This window comes from Tupaia chinensis, unplaced genomic scaffold (assembly GCF_000334495.1).
Source record: "Tupaia chinensis unplaced genomic scaffold, TupChi_1.0 Scaffold139457_1, whole genome shotgun sequence".
Classification (NCBI taxonomy): Eukaryota; Metazoa; Chordata; class Mammalia; order Scandentia; family Tupaiidae; genus Tupaia; species Tupaia belangeri.
This window is the reverse complement of record NW_006199342.1, coordinates 1,544,915-1,568,199: the sequence shown is the minus strand read 5'-3', so window position 1 is coordinate 1,568,199 and position 23,285 is coordinate 1,544,915. Positions and strand designations below refer to the sequence as shown.

The 23,285-nt window shown below is 39.4% G+C and overlaps 1 protein-coding gene and 1 pseudogene across 3 annotated transcripts in view; one reads left to right on the top strand and one right to left on the bottom strand.

Moving 5' to 3' along the window:
• The window catches only part of UTRN (utrophin), a 645,934-nt gene that overhangs the window by 141,466 nt on the left and 481,183 nt on the right, over window positions 1-23,285 (bottom strand). For all 3 annotated transcript variants that reach the window (XM_006161924.3, XM_006161922.3, XM_006161923.3), the window contains one exon: window positions 4,988-5,117. In XM_006161924.3, coding sequence (XP_006161986.1) covers window positions 4,988-5,117 — 130 coding nt within the window. The remainder of the gene's footprint in view (window positions 1-4,987; window positions 5,118-23,285) is intronic.
• Window positions 7,367-7,837, top strand: LOC102468559 (succinate dehydrogenase [ubiquinone] cytochrome b small subunit, mitochondrial pseudogene; annotated as a pseudogene).

The window sequence follows — 23,285 nt, the reverse complement described above, 5'->3', positions numbered from 1 at the left end:
TGAAACACACACCACATTCAAGCATCTCACCCCTCCAGTCCCCACCTTCTGCCCAGCAGTGGGCCCCTCTGCTGAATCCCTGTACACTCCTCAGGGCTGAGCTGCTCTCCAGAGTCCTGACCCTAGCACACTCATCCCTCCTCTGAGCCTAATTACTTCCTACCCTTTCCCCTTGGAGCAGCTCAGGAACCACTCTCTCTGCTCTGAGCCTAAAGTCTGTCTCTCTTGCAATGTCCACACCGCTTAGAACCTGCAGGGCACCACTCCGCCTGGGGATGCACAGCTTTATGCAGTTTGCTTTCTCTCCTTTTGTGTTAGTTTTGATCTATAGCTAAACTGAAACCTTCCCAGGAATGTGTGCCTTATAGGGCTGTATAATACACAGCTGATGCATCCTTCATTTAACAGCTACATAGCTAACGCCTACTTTGAGCAACATAGTATTGTAGATATTTACAAACTATAGCAGCAAAAATGAAAAGTCTCTGCATGAAGACTACATTTCATAGGAATGGGATTGAGGACAAGAGGCAATACATAAACAGGTAAAAGACAGAGCTTATGAGGCCAGCAAGTGCTGGATTCCCACATGGTAGCCCACAGTTCAAGTCCTGGACTTGAGGGCTTGAGAATCACAAAAACTAAATAGATTAAAAAAAAAATGCAGAGCATATTCCTTGATAAATATTAGGAGACAGAGAAAGGTAAATGTGAAGCAGAGGATAGTTGGGCTAGGCCTAGCCAAACAACTGGCATTTGCAAAAGGGCAGAGGTAGAGCACCATGCAGGTAGATGGAGGAACAGCATTCCAGGCAAAGGGAATGGCCAGTGCAAAGGTGTATATATGAGAGCACAACTGGGCTGACAAAGGAACAGCAGTACAGCCAGTGTGGCTGGAGTAAAGAGAAAGAGGGTGAAAATAATAGATCAGATTACAGACAGAGAAAACAGCCAGCCAGTATAGAAGCCCATTACATATTGAGCAACCCCAGTCTGAACATCTGAAATCCAAAACATTCCAAGATCCAAAACTTATTGAGTGCTGACACAATGTCACAAATGGAAAATTCCACACTTGACCTCTTACGACAGGTTGCAGTAAAAATGGTACAACATATACTGCATAAAATGATCTTCCAGTTATGTTTTTAAGGTTTAGACGTGGGTCCCCTATCCAAGATAGTTGATCTATGTATATGCAAATATTTCCAAATCTGAAAAATCCCAAAACCTAAAACGTTTCTGGTTCCAAGCATCTTGGATAAAGGATTCTCGACTGCTAGAAGGAATCTGACTCCTCTGAGTAAGAGGAGCCCATGGAGGTCTGCAACAGAAAAGTGGTGGGACATGACATATCTTCAAATGCTAATTGGCTGCTGTGTTGGAAATCTCTAATAAGGCTTTAAAGACAAAGCAGAGAGAAGAGTTGAAGGAACCTGTAACAATCCAAAGGAGAGATGTTAGTGACTTACTGATGGAACAGGAAGTGGTGGTGGAAATGGTAATAAAGGGTCATATTTGGGTGTATTTTGAATGCAACAAGGAGAGGATTTGCTGATAGAATGGATTCGGGTGCAAAAGAATAAAAGAGCTAATAGTGGCCCAAAAGATTTTGGCCTAAGCAACCCAGAGACAAAGTTACATGAGGCAACATATTAACGCTGCAGGAAAAACAGACTTGGAGTGGCGGGACTTAGGAAAAGAACTACATAAATATTGATGACTTGGGGCCAGGAGGTAGTGTGGTGGTTGGGGTGCTGGGCTCCCCCAAGGGCCAGTCCCGGACCTGGTGGCTCTCTCTCTCTCTCTTTATCTCTTCTCTCTCTCTCTTTCTGGTGAGTGTGCTTGCACCATAGTAAATTAAAAGTAATAATAATAATAATAGAATTAAATAAATGATTATTTTAAAACAGAAAAATAAAAGTTGATTATTTTAATCTAGAAAAGCTGGGGGTTTTTTCGATTGCATTTTAAATATCAAGAGGCAGTTCCATAGCAGAATGGTTAAGACCTGTGCTTGGGGAGCCAGATCCTACATAGTCAACTATGGTTCAAATCCTAGTCCGGAAAAAACACACTTCCTCAGAAAGTGTTTTGCCCCATTCCTGTCACTGTGATAATGCTTTACATTACCTGTGTGTCCTGGATTATGTCCATCTGGACGTTTTCTAATTGAGTCTCCTTATCAGAAGCCAGGAATTCTTTGAGAACAAGATCTATATGTCTAAGGGTAGAGGAACATGGTGCCTAGACCAACTGAGTTTCATTGTAAAGGGCCATGAATTCTTTTAGAATAAGATTTGCATGTCTAAAGGACAAGAAAATGGTGACTGGGAGAGGATAGAAATTGTCAGGAGCCACAAAGCAGAGTGGTTTTCTTGGGGGGGGGAGGGCGTGGTGGTGATGTGCCCTGCCCTGTACACCTGTAAATGGGATCTAACTCCTGCCTCAAATGACTGGCCATATGGGAGCCAGCTCCATTACCAGACCATGGGACTCACTTGCTTGCGTCTCTCTCTCTCTCTCTTTCTCTCTTCCTCTCTCTTTCTCTCTCTCTCTCTCTCTCTCTCTGGTGAGCCCAAGTACCCTCTGACAATTTGCAAAACTCAGTAATTTTATTACTCATCTCTGCTGTTCATCATATCAGTTTCTTGCAACTATGGCTATACTTAAGGACTCGTGAGGACAACCATGTTCTGGCAAGTTCAACTCTTCCAAGGGACTCCACTATCTGGAGTATTTTTCTTTGTTTTTTAAATTCAGCAGTGGTGATAAGGGACTCACTGCTCACCACGTAGCTCATAACAATGTTCTCATAAGAGATTGTATGTGAAGTCAGAATAGTAAATAATTTTATACCACTCATTTACACAAGCAGCCATATGTTCTTCCTCAAACTTTTACTGAGTTTCTGATGTATACACTGTGTTCTGTAGGACACAAAATTATTAAAAACAATTCCTCAACTCAGGACAAGTAGGGGATTTTAACATCTGAAAGCAAATCAACATAAATGAAATTAGCATATGTTAGGTATCAAACAGGACTGGGTTGGGATCTAAGAAGGTCTCTTAAAGAAGAGAGGGACCTCAATATTTTCCTCTGTAAAACGAGTAGGTCTGGACTAGATCATTTCCAAGGCCCTTTCACAATCTAGTATTCTGTGCTAAGGACATACACAAGCTTTAAACTATACTTTTGAAAAGAACTAGGAAGATGGAAGAAGAAAACATAGCATATTTATGACGAGAGAGTCCCAAGACCATTCAAGGATGTTGATAGCGTACATTAGTTATGGAACTATGAAAGTGAGAGTAAAAAGACTGAAAACTCACGTGGACTCCAAGATTTAAAAATATCATGCTAGAACCAAAAATGTCTTCAGTACGCAACAGAACTCAGTAGGAATGTACAGTCAGGAAGGAACCTGAATATGATTTCATGGGAAAAGTCACAGCTCAGTTAGAGACTACAGTGGAGGAGAGAGAATACACAAGCAAATGTGTGGGTGGCGTGCAGAGGACAGAGCAATTTAACTGGATAAATGCTATCCTCAAGCAGCAACTGTTTCTGCCTAAAACCATCCCAAGACTATACACAAAAGAAAGAGAATCTGGAATTAGTAGTAGTGTGTGTGCACGCACACACATGTGTGCATATGTATGTATAAATAATACACATATGAAGGAACTTCACAAAGTTCATGGACAAATGGAATTGAACTTCACAAAGTTCATGGACAAATGGAATTAAACTATAAGTTTATTAAGTGCATAAAAAATTTGAAATCCATGCATATTTTTCCATAATCATGTTCCATAAACTTTTTGAATACCTCACATATAGGAGTACTCAGAAGGAATCATTTCTTGAAGATAAAAATAACAATTATGAGTTATTTGTAGACAGTGGGATTTGATGAAAAGTGGAAGATTCAACAATGACTTAGGCTCCCACTTGGCTGCCTGGGAAGACAAGGATACAACTAGCAAGAAGCAACGACTAATGTTATAAAAGACAGCCAGTGTGCTCCGTGTGTGTGTGTGTGTAGGTGTGCATGTGTTTATAAAACTGTGTTCAAAGGATTAAGGAAATCATAGCCCTCATGGGAAATTAATTCAGACTCAAGAAGAACTTGCTTGAGAAAACTCTGTAGGAGAATGGCTACCTGTCTATATGTCTGATCCAGTTCCAGCTACAGTCAAAGGCTTTTCCAACTGTGCTTCCCTTACAAGAAATAAATGCTCATGATTTCACTGCTAGATGTAGCACGAGGCAACCTTTGAGGTTTGCTTTGACTGTGTGAAGTAAATGATAGAAACACATTTTGAATGGCATGTTTGCTTTTCAAAACACATCAGAATGTTTGTCCTGTCCACAGTAAAAAATCATAATAAAGATATATGTTGACCCTCAAATTCATCACACGTTTTCTCTCAAATTTACCACGTGACATATTGTTAGTAAAGAATTTGAATTTTAAGCCAAACCATATAAATCCTATAGGTTGTTATTTATAAATTAAATAATTTCTGTTGTCTGCTTGTTAAAAAAAGGTGCCTCATTTTCAAAAGTAAACTTGAAAACCAAGTTAAAAAAATCTTACTTTTTAGATATTAAATATTTTACATATTTACCTTTGTCTTTTTAGTAACTTTCTTCTTTGTAATTATCATGCACCTTGCTTAACTATTAGAAATAAATTTTGATTGCTTAGAGAATTTTTTTATGGGTACAGTATGCTTTCTTGATAAATCCACTTTTCTCCAGTTAATTTTCTTTTAAAATATTGATAATGTCATATACAGCAATTTCACTTTCTTAACTTAAGAATCTAGATGTTTTTTCAATAATGACATTATTTGATAAAAATCATAATTAAAAGAAGAGTTTTCAATATTAGCTCAGACAATGCCATAAGGAAAGTTTCTACTTGATTTTGTTCCTACATGTGTTTTTGATGAGGTATTAAAAAAACCATTCTCACCTGTTTTTGATTGTAGATTTCTTCTTGGTTCTTCGGGGGCTTCAATTGGCTGATCAGCCAGGAAAACTCGAGCTTGGTCTACAGCATTCAGAATAGAATATTCTTTCTCCTTTAACTCACGTCTCAGTGCCTTAACAAAGAGAAGCAAAAGTCACATTTGTAACCTCATGTGCTCACCAAACGATAGAGCATCTTGAATTAGATCTGACCACCCTTGTCAAAGAAAAGACTAACAACCAGCACTTAAGCTAAGTTAGAAGTGAAAATGTAAATTTTACAGATACAAATGATGAAAAATAGGAACAAAGTAAAAGGATCATTTCTGTAGAACTTAAATATGCAAAGAAGAAATCATTTTAAAATATTCACCTAAGGGAAATTGTTACAGCATATTTGAACTTACACAAAATGTACTTTTATGTTTTTCACTAATGTCAGATTGCTAAAATAGAATAGCCTGTTCTCAGATACTTTTTCTTATAAGACTGACTGACAAAAAAATTACATCCAATAGTACAGAAGAAGGTAATTTCACAAGTAGTAATGAGATCCTCAGAAGTGTTTTACATTCTTTAGAATACATTAAGAAAAAAAAATTAAGAGACAGAAACAAATTAAAGTACATGAAATCAAAACTAAACTAAAGAGAACACATAAAAGACAGTCTCCAATTATCTTAAAATATGTTCCATCTCTCACGCTGAGGCAATTACTGTTTTTCCCTTGTGAGATTTTTTCATGCAAATCTGTGATTCTCAGAACAGTTTGTCTTTAGCACTTTTGTTCTTTTAAGCAGAGTTAAACTTTCACCCCTGCCCCTATAAAATGTTGGGTGATTAAGTCTCTAAATGACTATGATTTAAAAACAACAAAACTCTTCAGTGCCTACTGCATGGTAAAAGTAAATGAAGACCTGGGGCCAGCAGGTGATGTGGTACTTAAGGCACTAGACTCCTAACGTTATCAGCAGCACTTCAAGTCCCAAATCCGGCAGCTTGAAATACCCTGGAGGATGATCTCTCACTGTCCCTCTCTGTCTCTTTCTGGAGAGCGCACATGCCCTGTGACAAAAACCTTAAATAAAAAAAAAAAAAAAAAAAAAGAGTAAATGAAGACTTTCTCCTGTGCTGTTTTAATACTGTAGCAACACCTACTTGGTCATAATGTGTTGCTTTAGCACAGTTCTCTAGCAACACATTATGAAAATTCAGTTTTTAAAATTTCCTAAAATACTGTACTCTCACAATATTTTAGAATCAATAAAACCGTTCCTTCTCAACATAATTTTTTTTGTAGCCTTTGAAGGAACTAGGTTGGCAAGTCATTTGGCAAGACAGGGCATTTACAGGCTAACTCCTTATCTTCTGCAGTTGATAAGGAGTAAAAAGAGAAAACTAGAAATATAAAAATAATGATCTTATATACAAATATGGAGCTAAACAACAGAAAAACACGAGTAATGGAATGGAAGGAGACTGTCAAGGTGAGGAGGGATAAGAGCTGACAAGAAGTAGCAAGAGATGGAGTGACAAAGTGCTATTTTTTTGTGATAAGTATTATGCCATTTGAGTTGTGAACAAAGGACAATTACTACTTTGACAATAAATAAATAAATAAATAAATAAATAAATAAATAATCAACCCAGCCGCAGTGGCACAGGCGGTAGGAGTACTACTGCGTGATGCTGGGCCCATATAGGAAGGTTTTAGGTTCACAGAGTCTGTCTGACCCACCAATGTGTCCATGACCCTAGCTAGCTCTGGGGCTTCGAGGTAGGGGCCGCAGTGTGAAGACTCTATTAGGGGTACCCAACTCTCTCTTTTTCTCAAATGATGGGAAATAAATACATAAATGCTTAAAGATGAAAGCAAACTTTGTCTAAAATTAAGATACATGTATGCATCTTTCCTGACCTCTATAAATCTAAAGACAGACTGTGAAGCAAGCACAGTCAACAAAATTCCCACATAATGACACCAATTGATATTAAGTGACTATGTCAGAGGGAAAGGAACAAATTTCCTACCATCTTTCTTTTTTTAATTTCCAGAGGGCATGGGCACTTGCCAGAGAGAGACAGAAAGACAGAGAAAGCATCCCCTAAGGGAATGGGTCGAGTCACAATCCCTTCTCCTCTGCTTCTCCATCCAGGAGGGATTGTGGACACACACACGCATGCACGGCCAGTGTATTTTTTAGCTGTTGGGGATAGGATTTAAACCATGATCAGTCATATGAGATCCTGCTCTATTAACTGCCAGACCATGAGCCAGTCCTACTATCTCTTATATAAGAAATAGAACTTGTGAAGAAGTTCTAGGGTTTGACATTCCAGGAAATAGAAAAGATTATCTTCTGCTTGAGCCCTGAGGAGCAAGATGGAAATTCGCTGGAGAATGACTGTCCTCTGCAGTGTCCAAGGAGGTCAAGCTCTATTCCTAAAAACCCCAGAGGTCAGACCTCCACATTTCTCCAGAACTGCCCTGCCCCAGGATGGTGTAGAGTGCAGGGAGGGCAACACATTCACCTGTCATCAAGCAACCATTCTGGTTCTAAGGCTGTATATCTCCACGGGTCTAGTGAGAGGGTTGTCAGTGTTTTGCCCAAGGGCCTGCTTCCAGCTGCTTATTTGGATCTTGCTCTGTGATGGACTGGCCGCAGCCCCCACTTTCCATAGTAACTGGGACCTTGGACAAGTTGTTACTGACTATATTCATGGAACTGCATCACAGAAAGCTACCAAGGTAGGCCTTTTGGCACTGTCAGCTTTAACCTTTGCTGGGTTTGGCTATTTCAACTATCATGATTTGCACATCTGCAAAGTTACTTCCATGCTGTGGAAACTTTGACCCTTTTTGATGTAATACCTGAAGAATTGATCGTCTGCCTCTTTGCCTTGCTCTGTCATACTAGGCGGCTCACAATAAGGAGGAAATCACAGATCAGCTCATTGGTGAACAGATCTCTTCTCCTATGACATGGTTATTTTCAGAATTGAATTACTGAACAAAAGGTTTGAAAGGTATCTAGAACTTGTGAGACCAAATTCTATATTGCATTGTCTCCAAACTTCTCACAAGATTTACAATATAAATATTACATATGAGTTACTTTTATTTATCAATCTCTTGAAGACAATTCAGCTTTATTACTATCAATACATGATCAAAGTTCAATATTTGCCATGGGAATACTGGACAAAGAAAGGGAAGACTATTCAGTTATGAGTAAAGACTTTGAGGGAAATTAGACAGTGCTCAATTTTTGAAAACTTCCTGTTCTGCTCAGTTAAACCAGCTACTGATGGTTACAAATCCTAGGGAAAATTAAAAATGCAGAAGCAGCAGGTGGCATTGTGGCTAAGGTGCTGAAATCCCATGTAGTCAACCACGATTCGAGTCCCAGACCTGGTGGTTTGAAGCATGCCAGGTGCATGTGCATACATGCCCAAAATCCTGAGAGAAAAAGGGAGAAGGGATTTGGGAGTGGCCATGTCCCTGGGAAGGTGATTTCTCACTTTCTATCTCTCTGTCTCTCTGCGTGTCTCTCTGGCAAACACCCATACCCTCTAGTAAACATCTCTCAAAGGGAAAAAAAAAATGAAGAAATGCTAATACCACACATGAAGAATTTCTCCATGCTAGGAAGAAAATCTTAGAGAGCTTCTAAATATATAGAAGTTCATTTAAGGGAAAGGTCCACCTTGTAGACATGTCAAAGTATTAAAAATTCTGAACTGAGACATAATATTCAAATGCATTATACTTGTCCTAAAATAATCTGCCCACAAATATAATATTACGAGAATAAATTGTTATTTTCCCACTATGAAAATCTCTAATGTAAAAATGTATTCTAAAAAAAGAAAGTATTTTTAAAAATAAAATATTGTATAATAAAAAAATTATCTTCTGACATTCAAAGTTCCTGATATTTGTAAATAAAAAAAGAAACAGGAGAAAAGGAAAATATACCTTTGTCAAATACAGATATACATATATATATAAACATAGATCTTGAGAAAATTTTCCTTTTAATTCAGATTAGAGTGAGACACTCTAGAGAAATAAAAACACTTCTAGTATTTACTTCTAAAATCACTGGAAATATAAAATGATGATGTTAAAAATCATGTTGCTCAAAAACAAACAAAAATCATGATGCTCAAATAATAGCACTATAAAACCATGGATAACACAGCAAATTACTTTTAAAATTTTAGTGGTCAAGAGAATTATCTCCCAAGCCCAAATCTAACTAGTAAATGTGGGATCAGTAGTGATTCTTAAAATGATAAGCCAGACTGTGTTAGAGTTCCTCTTTTGGGAATGGATAGCCAGGCATGCACCTGATGCAAGTCCCGGCAAAGGTGAAGGTACTAGAACATCTCTTCTTCCTCTACTTGGAGTCATGGACCGTAGCTGGAGACTTAGCACAAAAGAGAAACCAAAATGTACCAATTGGCAATGATATGGAAGAAAATTAAAAATGAAGGGAAGGTCTAGCCACGGTGTTGTAGACAGTAGGGACACGACTGTGAGGAAGGAGACCAGGTGGGAAGGCTCCAGGTTCAAATCCTGGGTCTATCTCAACACTGATGGCATTTCTGCAGGTGCCTGGGATCCAGGCGGATTGCAGGGGAAGGAAGAGGATTGTGGTGTGGAGACTCTGTTGATGGTGTGCAGCCCACCTTCCATACCCAATGAAGAAAATAAATTTATATCTTGAAAAAAAAAAAACCTGAGAAAAATGGAATATAAAGGAATGTGATTCAGAGAAGGGAGAGCAGAAGCATTACTGACTTTCTGGAAATACAAACAGATAGGGTGCAGATATTTCACAGAGGGTAGGTTTGGATCTGCTAGTGGAAAAAGAAGGTAATATGATCCATATGATTTAGGTGTACTGTGATTCTTGATGGGTGTCTAAATTAAGTCATTAAGAGAGGGAAAAGTACTTAAGGGAATATTGCCAGGTGTGCACTCCAGGAACTACCAACATTTCCCTACCCGCAGAGCAGCAGCACCGAGCTCAGGATGCTGGCAGAGGTCAGGTCATCTAGACCACCGTATGGCCCATTATGCACGTAGGACTTATTCCATTAATGGGCTAGAGGAAGTCACCAACAAGCTGGACAAGTTGGAAAGAGGGGTGACTGTCAAATTTACATGATTTTTTTTTTTATAATACCACTGTCAGGGACCAGCAAGTGGCATGATTAAGGTGCTAGACATTCCCACATGGCCGAGCAGGTTCAAATCCTGGACCTGGTAGCTTTCTCACTTCCTCTCTCTGTCTTTCTCTCTCTCTGGTCAAATTAAAATAAATGGATGAATAAATGGAATTAAATAAATAACTCTTAAAAAAATACTACTGTCAGTTCTCCTAGATACATAAAAACTAGTCTTGAGTCTGAGAAAGCCTCATAGGACTAGAGAACTTATTTTCGCTCCTGACCACACAAAACTAGTGCTTTATTTTAAAAGCCATCTCCATACAAGGTGCTGGCTGGGGAATATCTTGTGAACTCCTTTGATATGCCAACACAGGGAAGTACAGGAGGCAGGTGTGGACAGGTGAGACTTGGGCTAACCAAGTACAACTACAGGACCTGGGCTCTAATGCCAACTCTCCACCCAGATAGCCTAGAGAACAGCACTTGTTGACTAATACCTGTTTATATTCAATTCTGCAAATTTAATTTTGTTATTCAATTTGTCCTATTTCAATTATATTTAATTGCATGTCAGAAATGCATTTAACTTTCAACAGCATTACACATATAATCATTTCACCACCCTTTACCTCTCAATTAGACATAAAAGAAAACCTGCATTTCTCAACCACCTGGTGAACATTAATGATAAGATAATTAGACTCCACTGAGTTATTTTGTATACAGAGCTACAAAGTGGCATTCAGCTTTGTGTTCTAATATCACGTGACTTACATATGGACTGCCTTAAATGAGCATAACATCATCTAATTGGAATCTTTCTTATTTTAATGACTCTATATTTTCATTCAAAACAATTCTGTTTCCAGACAATAACAAGTATTGGTGAGAATGTGAAAGAACTGAAACCATCATACGTTGTTGGTAAAATGCTGAAATGAAGCACCCACTTTGGAAAACAGTTTGGCATTTCCTGAAAATGTTGAACAGAATTATTATATGACTCGATAATTCTACCAGTATTATTATATCTCACCAGAGGTGAAAATGCACGTCCACATAAAAATCTGTACATGGAACCATGCTGGCTGCTGCTGTCTGGCTGGCTGGGGCCATGAGGAAGGCCTGTGTTCAATTATTGGCCTATCCTATAAAGCCAGGCATGGTGGTGTGTATCTTTAGTCTCAGCCTTTGAGGAGGATGAGGCAGGAGGATTATGACTGAACAAGACCCTATCTAAAACGCCACATGCACATACATAAATATCACGTCAAGATTAAGAAAAGATTAAGAAAAAAATTTTACATGGATGCTCAAAGTAGCATTATCAATAATACTTGAAATGTGGATACAACCCAGCTATACATTGACCACTGAATGAACAGACAAAATAAGGTATATCCATATAGCAGAATCTTATTCAACAGTAACAATGAATGAAATACTGATGCATGCTATAACGTGGGTGAATCTTAAGAATATTATTTCCAGTGAAAGAAGTTAAGAAACAAAAGTTGGTAATGTATGATTTCATTATCATGGAATATTCAAAATAGGCATGTCGATGGGGACAGAAATAGACCAGTGTTGCTTAGAGCTGGAGGGATTGTGTGCTAGAGAGAGGAGGTTGTGGGAGTAAATCCTTATTTGTATGGGGATTCTTTTCTGGGGTAATGAAAATGTTCTAAAACTATATACAGTGTTGATGATTGCATGATTCCATGAAATATGCTAAAAGTCACTACACTGTACACTTTCAAGGGTGAATTTTTATGCTATGTAAATAATATCTTAATAAAATTGTTATAAAAATAGTAATTCTGGTTTTTATCCTAGAAAACTTGCTATGTAATCTGTTTCTTTTGTAGTCTCTACCCCACACATCTGCAAAGTACTCACTCATCCTGTATATTAGTGTATTCTATAATGAGATCATCCCCCCTCAGTGATTCCAGAGCATTTCCTACTGATCTAAACCCAACTTCTTCTCCGGATATATTGTGACCACACATCTGTCCTCTCCATTAAATTTTGAATTCTTCCTAGGTAGGGCTCAGTCTTAATCATTTGAAATCCTCCATGGTGGCTGAAATGCTTGAATGCTTGAAAAAAAAATGAATAAAGGAAAGAATGCTTTTAGAATTAAATGTCATGTAAGATTCCAAAATCTGAAAGAGCAAAATCTAAGAGTTCAGAGAAGGGAGAGCAGAAGCATTACTGACTTTCTGGAAATACAAACAGATAGGGTGCAGATATTTCACAGAGGGTAGGTTTGGATCTGCTAGTGGAAAAAGAAGGTAATATGATCCATATGATTTAGGTGTACTGTGATTCTTGATGGGTGTCTAAATTAAGTCATTAAGAGAGGGAAAAGTACTTAAGGGAATATTGCCAGGTGTGCACTCCAGGAACTACCAACATTTCCCTACCCGCAGAGCAGCAGCACCGAGCTCAGGATGCTGGCAGAGGTCAGGTCATCTAGACCACCGTATGGCCCATTATGCACGTAGGACTTATTCCATTAATGGGCTAGAGGAAGTCACCAACAAGCTGGACAAGTTGGAAAGAGGGGTGACTGTCAAATTTACATGATTTTTTTTTTTATAATACCACTGTCAGGGACCAGCAAGTGGCATGATTAAGGTGCTAGACATTCCCACATGGCCGAGCAGGTTCAAATCCTGGACCTGGTAGCTTTCTCACTTCCTCTCTCTGTCTTTCTCTCTCTCTGGTCAAATTAAAATAAATGGATGAATAAATGGAATTAAATAAATAACTCTTAAAAAAATACTACTGTCAGTTCTCCTAGATACATAAAAACTAGTCTTGAGTCTGAGAAAGCCTCATAGGACTAGAGAACTTATTTTCGCTCCTGACCACACAAAACTAGTGCTTTATTTTAAAAGCCATCTCCATACAAGGTGCTGGCTGGGGAATATCTTGTGAACTCCTTTGATATGCCAACACAGGGAAGTACAGGAGGCAGGTGTGGACAGGTGAGACTTGGGCTAACCAAGTACAACTACAGGACCTGGGCTCTAATGCCAACTCTCCACCCAGATAGCCTAGAGAACAGCACTTGTTGACTAATACCTGTTTATATTCAATTCTGCAAATTTAATTTTGTTATTCAATTTGTCCTATTTCAATTATATTTAATTGCATGTCAGAAATGCATTTAACTTTCAACAGCATTACACATATAATCATTTCACCACCCTTTACCTCTCAATTAGACATAAAAGAAAACCTGCATTTCTCAACCACCTGGTGAACATTAATGATAAGATAATTAGACTCCACTGAGTTATTTTGTATACAGAGCTACAAAGTGGCATTCAGCTTTGTGTTCTAATATCACGTGACTTACATATGGACTGCCTTAAATGAGCATAACATCATCTAATTGGAATCTTTCTTATTTTAATGACTCTATATTTTCATTCAAAACAATTCTGTTTCCAGACAATAACAAGTATTGGTGAGAATGTGAAAGAACTGAAACCATCATACGTTGTTGGTAAAATGCTGAAATGAAGCACCCACTTTGGAAAACAGTTTGGCATTTTCTGAAAATGTTGAACAGAATTATTATATGACTCGATAATTCTACCAGTATTATTATATCTCACCAGAGGTGAAAATGCACGTCCACATAAAAATCTGTACATGGAACCATGCTGGCTGCTGCTGTCTGGCTGGCTGGGGCCATGAGGAAGGCCTGTGTTCAATTATTGGCCTATCCTATAAAGCCAGGCATGGTGGTGTGTATCTTTAGTCTCAGCCTTTGAGGAGGATGAGGCAGGAGGATTATGACTGAACAAGACCCTATCTAAAACGCCACATGCACATACATAAATATCACGTCAAGATTAAGAAAAGATTAAGAAAAAAATTTTACATGGATGCTCAAAGTAGCATTATCAATAATACTTGAAATGTGGATACAACCCAGCTATACATTGACCACTGAATGAACAGACAAAATAAGGTATATCCATATAGCAGAATCTTATTCAACAGTAACAATGAATGAAATACTGATGCATGCTATAACGTGGGTGAATCTTAAGAATATTATTTCCAGTGAAAGAAGTTAAGAAACAAAAGTTGGTAATGTATGATTTCATTATCATGGAATATTCAAAATAGGCATGTCTATGGGGACAGAAATAGACCAGTGTTGCTTAGAGCTGGAGGGATTGTGTGCTAGAGAGAGGAGGTTGTGGGAGTAAATCCTTATTTGTATGGGGATTCTTTTCTGGGGTAATGAAAATGTTCTAAAACTATATACAGTGTTGATGATTGCATGATTCCATGAAATATGCTAAAAGTCACTACACTGTACACTTTCAAGGGTGAATTTTTATGCTATGTAAATAATATCTTAATAAAATTGTTATAAAAATAGTAATTCTGGTTTTTATCCTAGAAAACTTGCTATGTAATCTGTTTCTTTTGTAGTCTCTACCCCACACATCTGCAAAGTACTCACTCATCCTGTATATTAGTGTATTCTATAATGAGATCATCCCCCCTCAGTGATTCCAGAGCATTTCCTACTGATCTAAACCCAACTTCTTCTCCGGATATATTGTGACCACACATCTGTCCTCTCCATTAAATTTTGAATTCTTCCTAGGTAGGGCTCAGTCTTAATCATTTGAAATCCTCCATGGTGGCTGAAATGCTTGAATGCTTGAAAAAAAAATGAATAAAGGAAAGAATGCTTTTAGAATTAAATGCCATGTAAGATTCCAAAATCTGAAAGAGCAAAATCTAAGAGAGTCTTGCAAATTTTGTTAGCCTAAATTGAAATAATGAATGTATTCCTGAATCCATCTGGATTGTTTTGGATTGCCTGATCTACCTACTTGGCAATTTTTTTTTTTTGAGAGTTTTTTTTTTTTTTTTTGCAATAGGGTGTGTGCAATCACCAGAAAGACAGAGAAAGACAGAGAGACAGAACGTGAGAAATCACCCCGCCCCCCCCCGATGGCCACACTGCAATCCTTCTCCTCCATTCTCCTCTCAGGATATTAGGCACGCATGCACATGTGCCTGGCGTGAGTTTAAGCCACCAGGTCCAGGACTTGAACCACGATCAACTACACGGGAGTCCAGCGATATAGCCATTATGCCAACTGCTGGTCCCCCTACCTTGCAAATTTCTAGTAATCGCTTTTGGATGTAAAGTTAGTTTTATTCTAACACTTATTAGCTGGGTCTGTGCCAAGAATTTTAATCTACTAATGATTTTTATTTTATTAATAGCAAATATCCTTTTTTCTCCTTACATAAACAATGGATGGATCTCTCTGTAAGAGACAATATGGGTTCATTATATCTTCCTCTTTTTTTCCCATATTCTAACCCATAACGTTATTCCATGGGGCATAGTTTCAAAATTAGTGCCAGAATTAAAGAGTGTATTCATTATACCATCTAAAACTGAGTAGCTTAAAACAATGATAATTTATTTTTTATGATTCTGTGGGTTGGGATGTTGATCAGTTCTGCCCGTGCCACGTGGGTAACTCTAAGGCTGCCATCATCTGTAGCTTCATTGGGGCTGGAGATCCAAGATGGCCTCATTCACGGGTCCGGAAATCATTGCTGCCTGTTGGCTGGGCAATTTGGTTTCCCTCTATGTGATTTCTAATTGTCTCGCAGGCTAGGCTGGGCATTTACTTAATTTATTTATTCATGAAATTTGGCCAAAGGGCATGTGTGCTCACTGGAGAGAGAGAGAGAGAGAGAGTAAAAAAGCACACCCCCAGGAACCAGCAGTTAGCGTAATGGCTATGTCGCTGGACTCCCACGTAGTCGACCGCGGTTCGCGTCCTGGACCCGGTGGCTTAAAACTCACGCCGGGCGCGTGTGCGTGCATGCCCAAGATCCCGAGAGGAGAAAGGAGGAGAAGGGATTGCGGCGTGACCATCCCCCGTGGGGGGGGATTTCTCGCTTTCTGTCTCTATGTCTCTCTCTGTCTGTCTGGCCATCACATGCGCCCTATAGCAAAAACCTCTCAAAAACAATAAAAAAAGAAAAGAAAGTACACCCCCATGGGGAATGGTGACTCTGCACTCCCTTCTCCTCCATCCGTCCTACATTCTGGACACTCATGCACACAGTGTGTTTCTCAGGCCACCCTGTCCAGGACTTGAACGAGACCATGTGGGATCCAACTGGCTTAACCACCATGCCACCAGCTAGCCCAAGGACTGAGTTTTTTAAAAGCATAGTGCTTAGTGTCTCCAAAGGGCAGAGTGAAAGTTGTAGAATCTCTTAAGGTATCGGCTCTAGAAGAGCTCCGTCTCGTAGAACTTTCTCCAATGATGGAAATGTTCTAAAACTATGCTGTCTGTTGTGATAACCACTAGTTGTGTGTGGTTATTTACTACTTGAAATATGGTTAGTCAACTGAATAATTAAATTCTAAATTTTACCTCATTGTGAATGATTTAAATTTAAATATAGCCACCTGTGGCTCTGGGCTAGTATCTAAGATGGTATAGTTTCACATCTCTCTTGTCACATTATATTGCCTGAATCAAGTCACGAGGTCAGCACAGATTCAAGACTATGTAAAAATATATGTCAGCTCTTGATGCCAGAAGCAATACAGTGGGTGGCATAGGCTTTTGGATACACAAGGAGGCATGATTTACTTTTTTTTTTTTTCATGAGCAAAAGAGAAGGAGAAATCGGGGTGAATTGTGCATCAGGATCCTGATGGGGTTGGTTAAGGTGCTGGACTCCCACATGCCCAACCACGGTTTGCGTCCCGGACCTGGTGACTTGCTTTCTCACTTTCCCTCTGTGTGTGTGTGTGTGTGTCGCTCTCTCTTTCTGATTAAATTAAAGAATAATATTGATGATAAAAATAAATAAATAATTCTTTAAAAAAAATACAGAAGCCAGCCATGAAAACATCTGCCAATAAAGCAATCTAAGCAGAGGAAATAGTACGTGCAAAGGCCCTGAGGTGATGCAGCGTGGCTGGTGCTATCAGAGGTAACGGTATGAAGGTGAATGTGACTACTTCTGCAAAATATCTCATATCATGAGTTGGGGTGGGGGGGTTTTGTAGTTGGTAGGAGAAGCACCTACAAACTACACGTTTCTTTTTTTTTTTGGAAATGTTTTTGCTGTAGGACGTGTGCGCTCACCAGATAGACAAAGAGAGACAGAGAGACAGAAAGCGAGAAATCACCCCCCACAGGGGATGGCCACGCTGCAATCCCTTCTCCTCCATTCTCCTCTCAGGACCTTGGGCGCGCACGCACACGCGACCGGTGTGAGTTTTAAGTCACCGGGTCCAGGACGCGAATCACAGTCGACTACGTGGGAGTCCAGCGACACAGCCATTACGCTAACTGCTGGTCCCACAAACTACACGTTTCTTCATGTAGCAGACATCTGGCTACCTTGCTGACTCAAGGCTTGCCCACAGAGCTAAAACTTCTCTGGTGTGGCAACCTGTCACAAAGCTTATGCATTTTCTATCCTGACAGCCACAAAAATTCTAAGTTTGGCTCCCAAACGTGTGCAAAATTAACTAACCAGCAGCAATTGTCACAAGGAGGAAGATGCAAATAATTTCAGAAACAGAAATCATATTTTTAAGCTTGTATGCTCTGAGGTATTTAGAGGAAAGGAATATAATTCCAGATACCTCAGGAATAATAATAAACGCATAGCATGATGATTGTCCTATGTCCATAAGAAAACATTCAAGGTCCCTCCGAACCTGAGGGGGAATGAATGAATATAATGGGCTTTCCAAAAATGATTTCCAGTAAAATAAAAAATCTAAAATACATTAAACCTATACAGCATAGAAATTAGCATATCAGGCACAGAGAAGACAATAAGTTATGGTTTGGGGACCAGCAGATGGTGTAATGATTATGTCACTGGACTCCCAAGTAACTGACCACGGCTCAAGTCCTGAATCCGGTGGCGTAAAACCCATGTCGGGCACATGTGCACTTGTGCCCAAAATCCCCAGAGGAGAATGGAGGAGAAGGGATTGCAGTGTGACCATCCCCCTTGAGGGGTGATTTCTTGCTTTCTATCTCTCTTTCTCTCTGGTGAGCACACATGCAATTTAGCAAAAATATCTCTTCAAAAAAATTTTTCTTTAAAGTCATTGCTTCAATTTTTAAGATACTTACAGTCTCTGGCAGAAGGAGGGGAAAAGGTAAGTGCCACAGATCTTTGAAAGCTATCCAAAGGGGCACAGAGGAGCCTCATTAGACGCAAATACACAGAGGAGGGAGTGAGCTCGACATTCTCAAAACCATGTGAACTTTGTGTTGGAAAAAACATTGGAATTAGATGAAGCACAATTAGGGAAAAGCACTTTGTGAAAGCGCACAGGAAGGGAAGGTGGTAATCCAGTCTCTCTCGTTGTTTTCCCTGTTGTGTACCTTCTGTGTGCTCATTAAAACTAAATGAAGCCCTGGAACGTCAGATTAATGAAGACCTGACTGTGAATAACAGAATTCAGTATTAAAATCACAGAACTCTTATTCTCAACTGAATTTTTTGAAGCCCCCATCCCCTTTTGTCACCCTTCTTCCAGTCCCACCACAGACTCTTTCAAACTCAGGGGGATCTTGGGGATTTAGTGTTCTAGTGTAAAGTGCTGCTTATCCAACTTGTAGTGCCTACAGAGACATGCTCAATTATCCTCCCTAATGTTCTGGGATCATTTCTCCCCACCTGCTATACCTTAGTGGGAATGACAGGGGACTGAGGGAGAAGGAGGTATAAAGAAGAGTCTGGGGGACCAGCAGTTAGCATAATGGCTATGTCGCTGAACTCCCATGTAGCCGACGGCAGTTCGAGTCCTGGACCCAGTGGCTTAAATTTACACCGGGCGCGTGCGTGCCCGAGACCCCGAGAGGAGAATAGAGGAGAAGGGATTGCAGTGTGGTCACCCCCCCTTGGGAGGTGATTTTTCACTTTCTATCTCTCTATCTCTCTCTGTCTTTCTGGTGAGCGCACGCGCCCTATAGCAAAAACTTCTCCAAAAAAAGGAAAAAAAAAAGGAAGAGCCTGGCATGGTTTAAGCAAGCCAATGAGTGGCTCCTCATTCTCGTCGTGAGCACAGGCTCTGCTCATGGTAACGGCTGAGCTGCTGCCAACAAACAGCAGTACTATCGGCTATTCCTGGCAGTGCTGCCATGGACAGGAGCCTACAAGTCTCTTCCTAAGAAAACAGGGTTTAAGAGAAGTTGGAGGAAGGAGGAGAATCCCTGCTACCTCTTTTTATCTTAAACTAGCAGCATCCGGACTGAGATATGGGGAGAATAATGCAAATATAGGTGTACACTAAACCCTGGGTGTTGTCACCTCTTCTTTAAATAACTACCCCCTCCTCACCTTTTTTCAGTCTAAAGCCATCACCCCAAATGCCTGTATATCAAGCTCCAAAGTCTGCTAGCATGCACTGCTCTTAAAATTTTCAACATAATGATAATAAAACTATATATAACCCAGATTTTCTGGCTCTCCTTAAAACCATCTGGTGGCCTCTTGTACTTAAGAATGAATTCTGAACTTCTACCAAGATCTGGCCCTTCCTGCATTACAGCTTTATCTCCTAACACCCCTTAGTTTCTAGCTTCGGAGTACTTATTTCTGTTCCTAGAACAGGGCAAGCTTTTCCTCTCATGGCCTTTGCTATTCAGAAAGCTTTTGCTTCAAATCTTCAACAGCTGGCTCCTTTTCAGTAGATCTTAGTGTACGGAATATTTTTTTGGATGAATGAATCAAGAAATGAATAATCCAACATAAAAGAAAATGTAGAACCTCAGGGAACCTTAGTTAGAAGGGAATTAAAGTAAGAAAACTCCTGGGAAATGTGATTTTTTTTTCATGCAAAGGGGCCCGTGGAAGGAAGCAGCATGGAATCATGGAGCAGTAGGGAAGGCAGCGGTCTCTTCCTTATAGTCATTCATGACAGTTGTTTCTTAAAATACAACATCTGTGTGCCTTCTTAGCAAGCTCACCGTCGCTGGTGAAAGTCAAAGAAAGAGGCAAAGCCATACTAGTTGCTTCTTCATATCTCCTTATCTCTCAATCCCCTGTCATTCCCACTAAGTTATAGCAGGTAGCAAAGTCAAAGAAACAGGGGTCACCCCTCCTGACCTTTTAGGGCCCCCGCTTCAATGCCACCAGCACCATCAACATAAATCTGGACTTGGTCCCTGCTGTGCCTCCCCCCACAGCTCCTGGCACCCAGAAGCATTTGCCACACTCTCCTGCCATGACCTCTGCAGACCTGACTCCTACACCAGATTGAGCACATCTTTAAGGCTGACCTCTGTGACCCAGAGGGTGTGGTGGCTACTCACTGTAGTGAATGCATAAATGAATGAAGAGACATCAGAAATATCATTCTGTAGGACAGTAAACTTAGAAAATTATTTACATCCCAAAGTATATTGCTACAGTCCCATCCACATGCTACAGACACACCTGTATCCACTATGAGACTTTAGGAATGCCCCTTAATTTCTGTGCATGTCGATAATAAAATCTCTCATTCTACTAACTTCAAAGGCAAGATCGTGAATGAGAATATATTTTGAAAGTATTCAGTGCTATTCAAAAATCGTTACTATTAAGATATTGTGAATCTAAAGTCTTACCATCATTCTCATCTTTTTTTCAAGGCTTTCCAAAGCCTCTATTCACTGTTATTCGTCAAAGAGAGTTTGAGACATTTCATTTAGAGCTGTGGATGACTAATACCAGCAGCCAACCCTCCACTGGCCTCAACGACTGAAGTTAGTTTATCTCTCCTAAGAGATAAATTATTTAATTACCAGAAACAAATAAGTTTATGTGATTCTCCAAGAATAAATCAAAATATTTGGTAAGCAAAAAACTATGCTCTAAGACTTATGTAACTTTAGATCCTTAGGAAGGAAAAAAGTAAATGAAGTGGTTTTTATTGTTTTTAGTTTTTGCTATAGGATATGTGAGCTCGCCAGTGAGAGACAGACAGAGAGAGAGAGAAAGTGAGAAATTAGCCCCCAGGGGAAATGGCCATGCTGTAATCCATTCTCCTCCTGTCTCCTCTTAGGCAGGCACACACACACGTGTGCCCTGCGTGTTTTTCAGGTCACCAGGTCTGGACCTTGAGCTGCACACCTAGTGATGTGGGATCCAACGCCTTAATCTCCACACCACCTGCTGGCCCAATGTCATGTCTTTTTGTGAATCAATTTGTTCCAGGAAAAAAAAAAAAAAAAAGAACAAAAACTGCAAAGCAAAGCTCAGAAAAGGCAAAAGTGGTCATCTCCATCACTTAGCATACTTGATATTTAACTCAAATTATTGTATGCTAAGTGATGTATTTGAGTTAAATATCAAGTTTCTTCAACTGGTGAGTCCAACACACCACAGACATCTTTCCCTTTCCTTCCAGGCAAGACTGAATCAGACACATCAAAACAATTCTCTTTTTTCTGTTTGGGTAAGAACCTGGAGTCTAAACCACTTTCTAAATCCCCCTATTTTCATAGAGTCTCAGTATTTCGATGCTGGCAATACAATGTTCATGGGAAAGAGAGACAAAAGTGAGAAATCACAGGCAAGGACGCAGAGAAGCTGCACTTTCACATGTTGCTGGTAGCAGAAAATTGGTTTGATCATCTGGGAAGGTAGGCTGGCAATACATCGAAAGTCATTACTATGGTCATATTGTGTGAAACAAGAATTTCACCTTTGGGAATATATCTTCAGAAAATGATCCAGAAAATGCTACACACACAAAAGTGTTCATTATAGCATTATTTATAATTTTAAAAAGTCAAAAGCAATTTAAATATCCAACACCTGGAATACATTTAGTTTCACTATGTTATGGCCACACTAGGGACCATTATGTAACCTTGAAAAATTATGATAATGACTACATAACAGTATGAAAAAACAGGCATGGCATATATCGAAATGGTAAAGATAGGATAAAAACTGTACACAATTAAAACTGTATGAAAGAGAAATATGCAAAAAATAAATAATATGAAATAAAAATGCTTTTTATAATGACAAAATTATCGATAATGTTTTTGTCTGTATTTTATAAAACCTGTAATATATTTTAATTTTTATAATTACACATTGTATTTCTAAATTACATATGTATGAAAGGGGTGCCTAGTAGAACTGAGCTCATCCAGCACAGAATAAATTATACTGCATTTGAAAAACAGCATTATTTGGGACCGACAAGTAGCATGGCGGTTAAAGGCACTGGATTCTCACATGGCTGACTGCAGTTCAAGTCCTGGACCTGATGGCTTGTTTTCTCCCTTTCCCTTTCTCTCTCTCTGGTCAAATTAAAAAATGATAATAACAAATAGAATTAATTAAATAAATAATTCTTTAAAAAGAAAACCACATCATTCAAAATTACAAATGTGTTTTAGAAGTCTGCTTTATATTTGTAACAATCATAATACTTTCCCATTATGCTTTATCTCAATAACCGCTCTGAAACTAGATTTATTTATAAAGTGTAACACATGGCATCATGGTTACCTAATGAGAGACTTCATGGGTTTAAGCCACTCCCTAAGTTTGACAGGAATCTTAACTCATCTACCTTTTAAGGTATCAAATTTCTATAGGAGGGGAAACTAGCAGTTAGCGTAATGGCTATGTCGCTGGACTCCCACATAGTCGACCACGGTTTGCGTCCCAGACCCGGTGGCTTAAAACTCACGCCGGGCGCGTGTGCATGCGTGCCCAAGATCCCAAGAGGAGAATGGAGGAGAAGGGATTGCGGCCTGGCCATCCCCCCTGGGAGTGATTTCTCGCTTTCTGTCTCTAATGTCTCTCTCTGTCTGTCTGGCGAGCACACGCGCCCTATAGCGAAAATCTCTCTCAAAAAAAAAATGTCTATAGGAGGAACAAAAACATTGGAAGTATCCATCAGTATCCAAGCATATTTAGGTTCAGTAATAATCTGTATTTGCAGGGGCCAGGAGGTGGTGTGTTGGTTAAGGCACTGGACTCCCACATGGCCAACCATGGTTTGAGTCCCAGACTTAGCATCTTGCTTTCTAACTTTCTGTGTTTTTCTGTCTCTCTTTCCC